The 10,968-nt window shown below is 47.7% G+C and overlaps 1 protein-coding gene across 5 annotated transcripts in view; it reads left to right on the top strand.

The window, feature by feature from the left end:
* lingo2b (leucine rich repeat and Ig domain containing 2b) overlaps positions 1-10,441 on the top strand; it is a 22,595-nt gene extending 12,154 nt beyond the window's left edge. For 4 of the 5 annotated variants that reach the window (XM_029138715.3, XM_029138716.3, XM_055505929.1 and 1 more), the window contains one exon: positions 7,087-10,441. In XM_029138715.3, coding sequence (XP_028994548.1) covers positions 7,130-8,998 — 1,869 coding nt within the window. In that variant the 5' untranslated portion in view covers positions 7,087-7,129 and the 3' untranslated portion in view covers positions 8,999-10,441. Of the gene's footprint in view, positions 5,586-7,086 lie in introns of all 5 variants that reach the window. The other variant, XM_029138717.3, reaches the window with a different exon arrangement.
* The last annotated feature ends 527 nt before the right edge of the window (positions 10,442-10,968 follow it).

The raw sequence follows: 10,968 nt of genomic DNA, 5'->3' as shown, positions 1-10,968 counted from the left end.
AGTGCAGAACGTAGAAAGACGACGTCCCCACGCACACGTTTGAGTCTGCGAATAAATTGAAAAGTCCCTTTCAAACCTAATGATGTAACTACACATTGTAAACTCTGGGCCTTTTATTCAGAGGTATTAATTATCCTTTTGCAGTGAATAAGTCTGAATAACACAGTGAATGAGCCAAAGAGAATTAAGCAAAACAGGCCTAAAGTACCTTTGATTCTTAGTGATGGTCGAGTGAACAACCACCGTGTGTTCCTCTCATAACGCGTCTGCCTGAACGTATATATAAACATCATTACATCCAGATGTGACTGTTTGCATCGCATTCACCGCCGTCCGCTCCCCCAACGCACATTTGATTCGCAGTGCAAACATTACGCTCATCAGCTTAACTGAGCATAAAGACCAAAATACAGCGTGTGCAAACAGCCACGGCAGATTAAACCGGCCCTGCGATATTAAAATCTGCAGAGTTAATCACTGTGTAATATCACATTTGCCTCCGTCTCCACATTTAAGATGACCTACGACAATTTACATTCAAAGGGCGTCTATGTACAGAAAGAGACAACCCAGACTTTAAGAATCAGTGACTGGCATTATTTGTAACCTTCCATAATAGTAATAATAATAATTAGTAATAATAATAAAAATCTAATTGTGTTTGATGGAGCTTTATTTTTATGCTACGCTAGCATGCTATTGCCGTCTAGTTTCAGTTTTTGAGAACATTAGCAGTATTTGCTGATACCAGAGGAGGATGTGCTACTTCCTGTATTCATGCACCAGTGCTGCCGTCTGAGCTAGAATGAGCTCCGAACTCGTGAGTCGTCTCTAATTAATAAAAAAAAACAGCTTTCATTCAACCACAGCACAAAGACGAGATACACTCAGTTGTTTGACTTTTTAAAGTAGATTGAAAAACACTGTTCCGTGCTGTTTTCCGTGTGAGCGCGTCCCATTGTTCTCATTTCCTCTGAAATCTCTAGAAACATCTCTGGAATCTTAAAATCAAGGACAGGCTCTGATCAATACTGGGGATCGATGTGGGCACCATATAATTGCAACAGGCCCCTCACTAGGACAGTACAAATGCCTCCCCTGAGCTCCGTGGCTAACATAAAAATGTTGCCACAACAAGAGAGAGTTTAGCACAAACAGCTTCCTTTGTCCCACTTTATTTCCAGAGACGGGGGATAGATGTAAGTTAATGCTTGACCTTTTCAAGTCATGTGGTTTGGTCTCTTGTAAAATTGAATGTGAAAAGTTTGACAGCATCCACTTAGAAATTGTCCACCGTGTTCTTCCGTTGAGTTGTTAAGTTGTGTGTGGACTAGTGGTTATCGTCTGCTTCGAACTACTGGAACCACTCAATCATACAGTTTGAAAACATGTTTGACTGAATTTCCATTTCTGACGCAGCTCCATGTGAACAGGTGCAGGTGAAATGTGGTGTAACATGATAAGACCAATCTCATTTTGGTGAATGGGGAAGGTGGCCCAGGACCCAGCGGAGGTCCACGTATACCATGAAAAATGGATGAGTTCCACCTCCCGAGACTAAAATTAGACAGAACCTAATATGCTGAGTGTCCTTCAAGTAACTCTGATTTATAAGCAACAACAACAGACACAGAAGGTGAGAAAAAACTCTGCTGGTCTACAAAACACTTGTAGGGAAGGAAACGTAATTCCAGGCGACGCAGCGTGAAATCTGATTATTCCTTCTGCTGGAAACCTAAGCAGCCGTTGAAATGAAGCTACGGCTTCTTTTTAAGTAATCATTTCTCCCAATATCATTACTCAGGGACTGTCCTTCAATGACAGCAGGGCTGATGTAGAATGTAAAGTGGCATAAAGCATAAATGTACAATGAAGTGTATGAATATTGATACACAGTTTTATTACAGTAGGTTTGAAGCCTGCATGTTAATGTGCAGGAAGGAAAAAGGCTCCACACGTGTTTAATGCTCCTCCTTTTACATTCAGATATGCGGTTGGTCTGCTCTGCATAAATGTTTAATACGGCTTTATTCAGGCATTTCAGAAGAAATACAATATAACCCTTTACTTGTTTGGTCACTGGTGGAGAGAGAGGCACCTGGAAATAATAATGTAGCAGAGACACAGGGAGCCTCATCCGTCATGGATTACTTCGGCTTAATTAACAGCCAAATCCCTCCTTTCTGTATTTTAATAACTTTCTTAACCTGAAGCTGTTTTTTACTGGTAATATTCCTAATAATACATCTTGGACAGGTGCTGTGTAACACTGCTGTAAGTAGGGCCACCATCACCACCATAGAGCTGCTTCTTCCGCAATACTTATGTAGTGACGGGGGGGGCAGTGGCTCCGTTTGGCCACTAGACTGCACAGGGGTCATGTTATAGCTTTGTACAGTGTATACATTGGAACTCTTTGGTTTGGTTTGATGCACAGACTGTTAAACCAATGTTTCATCAGGGATGTTGGAACTGAGTAGTTATTACTGGTCACAGTGTTAAAGTGAGGCTGAGACCAGCATAATCAAAGCTGCACTCACTGCAGATGAGCGTTGTGCGTGGTTGTGCGTCACCTCTCTGGGACGGCTCTGGCAGGTAACGCATCCTCCCCTGCAACAACCGAACAAGCGGAGGCATGACGCGAGGCCGACGGCTCGAGGAGGCGCCGCGTGCGGGGAAGCGTGGCCAGCAGTGCAGAAAGGAGCCGCTTAATTGGCAGAGTTTCAATGCACGGCCGCTAATTAGCCGAGAAGAGCACGTTCGGCTACAGAATCCCAACAGCATCCTAAAAACCCAGCTGACATTTTGCTCTCTGCAGGGTGGTCAGTGGGTGTGCAGGCTGCTCCGGCTCCCACAATGCACTTGGCTTGTTAGCATTCGCTGTGAATTCACAGTTAATTGTCATCAAGCCGAGGTTGGGCTACGCTGAAAGTATCATGGATTCATTTCATAATCCACATCTAAAAGAAGCTGTTTATGAACCCATAGAATCATCCACACTCGTTTTTCATGCCACTGTTGAACAATTGGTACATTGTTTCATGAGCAATGACCCTAAATATCATGTAAACTTGAAATGAATGCAAAACCAGAAAGGATTTCTGTTCAGGAAATAATAATGCCTCCGACCAAGCAGCAGACTGGGAAATAATTGGAGTCACGTAAATGAATTCAAAGCCTCAAATCTGCATGGCTGCAGGAGGAGGAGACGCACGTAGCCGTCATTATACAGCAGAAGCAGGAAAACGACCCGCGCTCTGTCATCGGCTGCACTAGTTGGCGCTAACGACACTTAACTCGGAGGAGAGCAAAAGTTTGAGTCAGTGAAATGTATTCATTCATTTTGTCGTCAATGAAAGCAGTTTTAAGCGTTCGCCCGTGCAGATCTTCACTCTGAGGTGCGTGTGCTGCCGTCAACGGCCACAGGTGAGAGATTTGATGATTGCGCTCCACTTGACACACTGACCCACGGATCGCAATCGACGCATCCGATCTCCAGAAACGCCCGTAATCACTGTCTGCGGCTCGTTTGGAAGCCGCAACAGCAATTCCAAGCTGATCTCCAGGCTCTCCACGTTTCCGCTGCTTCATCTTAAACGCTCCTCTTCCTCCTCTCGCGCTCACAGTGACTCATGCATCACCCTACAGCTCCTTTTCGCTTGTCAGATTTTCTACACTTTCGCTGTGACTCTAATCCAATTCAGAACCAAATCCCAAGACGCTCAACCCTGTAGGCTGCCCTTCTCAGTGACCCCCCCCTCGCCATTAACATTTACCCACAATTCAGTGGAATCTCGTGTGTTTTCCATCTTGGCCAGGACAAGGTTGGCTTCAAGTGTTTCTAAAAATATGGCCAAGCTTGAAGGAAGTAGAGAGATGGTCCCTGCAGTACAGTGTGTGGTCCCTCGATTAGAGAACGCTGTGAACAACTTTGACCTGTACATCAGTTCAACTATTTGTTTGGGTGATTATACTTAATTAAACTCATAAAAATGATTAAAACTAAATAGATAATCATGAAAAGGTTCCAAAACTGATCACTGGTTTGACAAGGCTCAGAAGCAAACGTCTCTGGTCTGAACTGGTCAAATGTGTTTTAACGAGTTCATCGCTTTAACTTTTCTGGCCAATTTCTTTTAATCTTTTAATTTGAAATTCTTTTAATTTGTTCAAAAATGCGTCAGCCGCAAGCAGGTGTCTGCAGCAGCTGTCGATGCCAGGAAGTCAAAAACAGCTTGACATTAAAATCAGCGACGGGTTAATTTGTTACTGGCGGTGATCAGGTGCAGCCACAGACGCCACCGGTTGCTCATCCACAACCTTTACGGACTCCAATCCAAGGAGTGATTTCATGATGCAGAGCTGAGGTTTGGTCTCTGTTGTCGTTGTCCTCCATATGTTTGTGTTAACTCTGACATATAAATAGATCTTTGCATCCCACCAGCCTTTGTCAGCGACTCATTCAGTCATCTTCTGTCAGGAGAATCGTGACAAAGCCAAAGACGTAAAGCAGCTACAGAAGGACAGCAGGCGCCATATGCTGAAACAGATCAGGACATCAAACAGACGCTGGTCTTCAACACAATCAAAGCTGCATCGCTGCTCAAGGTTATGCACTGAAATAGAGTTTAATCCAAGGACATGATTCACAGTCTCTGGGGAATAATCCTTGTTTTGTGTGCGCAGCCATTGTGAAAGCTGCATCTAACTCAGACGTATGAATGGTTCAGAGATGAGACTTTTACAACTGCCTGATTTTGACTGTAAGCGAGCGGCTTAAATAAGTCAGGAGGCTGTAGCGCTGTGAGCAGAGCCGTGCACAGACTGCACGCCGCCTGGCGCATCGCTGCACGAGGCTGTAATTATTAAACGGAGGAGCCGAGATGAGCTGAGGCAGCCTGATAAACACACAAAGACAGAAGGCGGCTGGTGGACGGATAATAGGGTGGACAGACAGATAGTTACCAGAGCAGCAGATGGATGGGCAACAAGACAGGTAGACAAATAGCAGGGCGATCAGAATGACAGCTCGGAAACACCTTAAACCAGGCTCCGCTGTGCCCGTGAAACCGAATTGCCACGATTGTATTCAATTTGCGTGTTCTCTGAATGTGGAAACTAGCGGAATATGAAAAAAAAAATCACCTTTCTTATTCTACTCCTTCCTTTTTCATTAACGTGATTGGCAGACTACACGGAGCGGATGGGAGTGAGGGTTTGTAGTTGCTGTGGCAACGGCCTGCTCTTTGTTAAAGGCTACATTCCTGGCATCTGATGAGTCTGTGCCGTGATCGATAAAGCGCCCGTCCGCGGGGACTGATGAGCGGACCGGGGCTCCCGCCGGGCCGGCCAGGACTGGGCGGAGGAGAGGGAGTTAGGGGGGAGACGTGCGAACAGGAGGACGGGGAGATAAAACGGCGATAGGGAGACGAGCGGGAGGAGGAGGGAGATGGAGGCGGGAGCGGGGAGGATGCTGCCGCTGCGGAGCCGGACCGTGGGAACCGGGAGGAGTGAGCGGGCTCTGCAGCGCCTTCTGCCTCGTCCGCCTGTTGTCTCAGCGTCTCTTAGTTCACTATCAAAGTCAGGTAGGTGTCCGTGCGTGCGCTTTGCTCTGCAGCAGCCAAATGGCTTCACATACAGTAGACGCTTTTAATATTTAGATCATTTTTTTTGCCTTTATGATGGTGAATCTAGATTTCTGTCACTCTCACATGTGTTTTACATTTTGCACATCTAATTGGTAAAGACAGACACGAGCAGAATGCAGATACTGGTGGTAATGAGGCAATTATGGCCGGCCCTCTGTCTACACAGCCATCTGTCAATTCAACAACCTGTGGCTGCTGCTGAGAGCTGTTTTTTTTTTATTCTGTCAAGGTCTGAGGCATAACTGTGAGAGAAGCTAACGTTTCACAGTCCAACTCGGCACCTTTACCCTCATTAACCTGCCATTACGTCTTTAACTCACTTCCTGTTCGGCGCTTCAGGAGCTGGAGCCACGTTTTGAACGAGTGAATGGACCTCAGTGTAATAAACGAGCTCTCAAATGCAACACAACGCTGCTTAAATGTGAGAGAAACGAACAGAACACGGCCGCAATCACAGAAACACTTCCAGGTTACCCGGCTTCAGTTTAATGTGCTTCAGTGCGGGTTCACAAGGAAATGCAGAAAATGTCACTGGAATAATATTCAACACTATTTATAAGATCAGTGTGACACAAAACAGCAGCAAATGGCTTAAACACAACATAACATTTACCCAGACTCCTTCTGAGAAGCTGCATCATTTCAGACAAACACCCTAATACTAATATCTACAACATAAAACAACAGTAATTTGCAATAACAAGCAATAAATGGGACCAGAAGAGCAATAAAGCATGAGGCAAACAGGATTATGGAAATGCGATCAGCTGTTATTTTTCACAGCTCCTGTGTTCATTGCTTGCTTTTATAGATTAATTATCAAATATTAAATATATGCATGCTCCAAATAAGAAACATATGTTGAAACATCACATCTCGGTGATAAATATAGAAAGTTAGCGTGTTCAGTGTGACAGTGGGATGAGTCAGTACAGTGCGATTACTCACTAAGGAGTCGTTTCCAGGGTTACGTGTGCCCGCGCTCAGAAAAGCTGACGGCTCATTTTCCCAGCTTTGTGTATGAGTTCACGCACGTGATCACGGGCTGTGATCAAGCACACGCGCGGGTGAGCGGCGGCTCCGGCGAGGCGCTTGGCCTCGCGTTCTGACTCTAACGAGGCCGATTCCTCGCCGTCGGCCTCAAACGTCCCGCAGCCTCGTAAAGCATGGCCAGTCAGCCTGCAACCTTTTGTGCTAACACGGCGGTGAGGGGTCACATTTTTCCCGCCGCTGATATTTCTGGCTGTGTCTCAGTTTATAATTCCATTACATCCACCTTGCCAGGAGAAGGGACAGTCCATTAGGAGGAACAAGACTTGGCAGTTCAAGCAGACATAAAATATAAAAGCATGGACGCATCAGAAAGCGTCAGTGGAGACAACCGGAGCTCATTCCTCCTCGTTAACCTTGTTTCTCTTTCATGGATTGTGTCTTCCAGGGTTTGTCCGTGATGCTGCTCTCCATAAACACGAAGCTATGCCATGACAGAGGGCATCGTGGGTAAAAGAGACATGCGACACCCAGCCCAGCGCAACTGCCACCTCTTCCTGGGCGGGGCCTTGCTGCTCCTCCTGGCCAGCTCCGCCCTGTGCTGCCCCGCCCGCTGCGAGTGCTCCGCCCAGAGCAAGTCGGTCAGCTGCCACCGCAAGCGCCTGGCCGCCATCCCCGAGGGGATTCCCATCGAGACGCGCGTCCTGGACCTCAGCAAGAACAAGCTGCGCATCATCACGCCGGACAACTTCTCCTCGTTCCAGCAGCTGGAGGACCTGGACCTCAGCGACAACCTCATCAGCGCCGTTGAGCCGGGCTCGTTCCGCTCCCAGCTCGCCCTCCGCTCGCTCAACTTCTGCAGCAACCTGCTTCAGCTGGTTCCTGCTGGTGTGCTGTCGGGCCTGACCAACCTCACCCGCCTTGACCTCAGCCACAACCGTCTGGTGGTTCTCCTGGACCATGCCTTCCAGGATTTGCGCAAGCTGGCGTCTCTGGAGGTGGGCGATAACGAGCTGGTGTTCATCTCTCAGCGGGCCTTCACAGGACTACTTGGACTCCAGAGTCTGACCCTGGAGCGCTCCAACCTGACCGTGATCCCTACTGATGCTCTGGCCCATCTGCACAGCCTGGTGGAGCTGCGCATGCGCTACCTGAGCATCAGCTTCCTCAAGCCTTACTCTTTCAAGAGGGTGTCTCGTCTGCGGCGGCTAGAGATCGATTACTGGCCCTTCCTGGACACACTGCCTCCCCTCTCGCTGCATGGCCTCAACCTCACCACCTTGTTCATAACCAACACCAACCTGTCTGCCTTCCCTGGTGCAGCGCTGCGAAACGTGCCCTACCTCACACATCTTAACCTGTCCTACTGCCGCATCCAGTATATCCATCAGGGAGACCTGGGCCAGCTCCCACACCTGCTGGAGCTCCACCTCCAAGGGGCTCAGCTGGCGTCTATCGAGCCTTTTGCTTTCGTGGGCCTCAAGTCTTTGCAACTGCTGGATGTGTCACAGAACCGCTTGGACTCGCTGGAACGAGGGGTGTTTGCCTCACCGGGGAGCCTCCAGAGGCTTTGTCTGGGTGGAAATCCATTAGTGTGCGACTGCAGGTTGCTTTGGCTGCTCAACAGCCACAAGCCCCCATCTCTGCAGATCCTGGACGCCCAGCCCGAATGCACAGCCCCCCAGCACCTCCTCGGGGCAACTCTCCGGGACCTCAAGGAGCCCCTGGTGTCCAGGTACATGACCTGCACTAAGCCACGGATAGGACCCAACACGACACAGCTGCTGATGGTTGACGAGGGCCAGCTGGTTCGTCTCAGCTGCATGGCAGAAGGAGCGCCGCGGCCCTCCGTGGTCTGGATTACGCCTCACAGGCGCTACATCACGACCAAGAGCAGAGGTAGAGTGGAGGTCCGAGCAGACGGGACCCTGGAGATCAAAACAGCAGAGCTGCATGACAGTGGGGTGTACTTATGTATCGCTAGTAATCCTGCTGGCAACGCTAGCCTGTCAGCCTCTTTAGCTGTGAAGAGCCTGGGCACTGGGGACAGGCTTCACAACAGCAGCAGGAGCTCAAACTACCTGACAGACTCCAACAGTACATGGGGGAACGGGACGGTACTGTACAACATGACGGTCCCCATAGATATTAAGACTATCATCATATCCACGGCCATGGGCTGCCTGTCCTTCCTGGGCGTGGTCGTCTTCTGCTTCCTGCTTCTGTTCGCCTGGAGTCGGGGGAAAGGGCGACACAAGAGCAACTTTGACATCGAGTACGTTCCGCGCAAGTCCAACGGGGCTTCGTCGGACGTGGCGGAAACAAGCGGCCCGCGGCGGGTCAACATGAAAATGATCTGACCGACGCCAGCCACCCCCCAAACTCCGCGCACACATATCAGCTGAGCAAAGTGTTTTTCTATGACCCAGTGGACTTGTGAAAACGAAAGTGATGTACTATTATAGTGGCTGTGGATATGACGGTGATCTAGTGATACAGTGGACATGTGAATATAAAAGTGATATATGAAACCGTGGACGTGTTTATATGACATAATGTTCTCATGCAGTTCATTGAGTATAATACTATAACCAACATATCAATATGGGAGTGATATAGTGCTGCACTAGGCATGTGTTTCAGTGACGTGATGAGTAACGATGTTGTCGACTCACCGTGACATCAAGGTGAAGGAGGGCGCCGCTGGGACCGACAGGAGACGCGTCGGTTCGGCAGCAGAGCCGTCACGGCTGCGACGCGCCGGAACTGAAGCGTCCAACACCCATTTTAGCTGCAGTGTGAGAGAAGTTGTGTTCATGCGTGTGTGCGTGTGTGCGAGCAAGCGAGCGTCAGTGTGCGCATGTTGCATTCGTGTGTTTCCTTTGTGCATGTGCACGCATTGCCTTTCTCGTTGGACGGAGCAATTAAAGTGAATGACGGGCCCGGCGCCGCGCGGGTTCCGGGCCTTTGTTCTTGTTTAGTCATTGTAACGACAGTATTGTCACTGTTGCGTGGAAAAAAGAGGACTATCTGTGTTTGTATGCAAAAATCACAGTTGTTGTGTTGAAGAGAAATGCTGCAATCGTGGTCCCTAAGGACGGAGCGACTCCCACAGGGATTCTTTTTTTAACGCAGGAGAAGCTAAACGCTCACAGCCGTGACGACGTGGAGCCCGAGCGGAGTCTTTTTCCACAGAGCTCACCTTCCGGCGCCTCTGCGCGCGTTTGTTGAGGAATAGCGGCGGTCGCTGGTGTTATTACTGCGGCTTCCAGCTATAGAAACGCCGTGTTAAACCTGCTTTATCACATAATAAATCACGGGCAGATTTTCCTGCCAGACAAATCCCTTGATATGATATAAAAAAGTCGGTTAGCAGACGCCGCGGTCGGGATTTACTGGCCGGTGTCCTCTTTGGGACAAGACAGAGTTGAGCTTCACAGATTTATAGCTTGAATTTTTCCCCTATCTCATATTCTTTGAACGCACCACTCCAATCTAGCATGTCCGGATTCTTCCCTGGGGCACCAAGGGGTTCTGGGGATTTAATAGACGGCAGTCTGAAAGTTGTAGTGGAATCTTGTAATGTTCAGTTTATTTATTGATTCATTATTTTTTGTTGAAATGTTTTAAATGTTTAGTAAAGAAAAAAAAACAGTTAAGGGCAACTCTTTGTATCGCAGGGACGTGGGTGTAAACTTGTGTGATCCTGTTGTGATAAAATGTTTAAGGTTATATAATTGTTTTCATATGACAAATTTATGGGTATATTTTCCAGTTGAAATAAATCTTACTCATACCCCGAAGACTGGAGTCAGGCTAGTGTAAATGATGTCTGGATGTTCTAAACCTCTTCAACCTTTATTATGAAATTCTAATATTATATTTATATTTCAGCACTCCTTAACATTGATTATTCTTTTTAAGTGGGTTGCTAAATAGTTTTTTTTTTATTTTTTTGTTCTGCGTATGTTCTAATGATGGATGAAGGAAATGAGCTGGGGTTTATCCATACATTATATTTGTACACAATGAAAGCCTGTTGTCCTATATAACAATGCAGATAAACAACATAATTAGATATTAGAGTGTAGGAATATACAGCAATAGGAATCTTGTGTAGATTCAGCTCGTATAAATGCTAATGTGGCAGCAGATCCAGTTCCTGGTTCTGTGTGTTCATAACACAATCTGCTAGAGGTTGCACTCCCTGAAAAACCATGTGACCGAGGTTGGGAATTGGAAACCGGCGACTATGTGCAACTTTCTGCTCCTCGCACTGATCAGAAACCATCAGAACTGGGGCGCGAGGAGGAATCAGAAATGGGACGCT

Source organism: Betta splendens, chromosome 22 (assembly GCF_900634795.4).
Source record: "Betta splendens chromosome 22, fBetSpl5.4, whole genome shotgun sequence".
Taxonomy (NCBI): Eukaryota; Metazoa; Chordata; class Actinopteri; order Anabantiformes; family Osphronemidae; genus Betta; species Betta splendens.
Note: the sequence above shows the minus strand (reverse complement) of the source record. Positions and strands in the feature narration are given on the sequence as shown.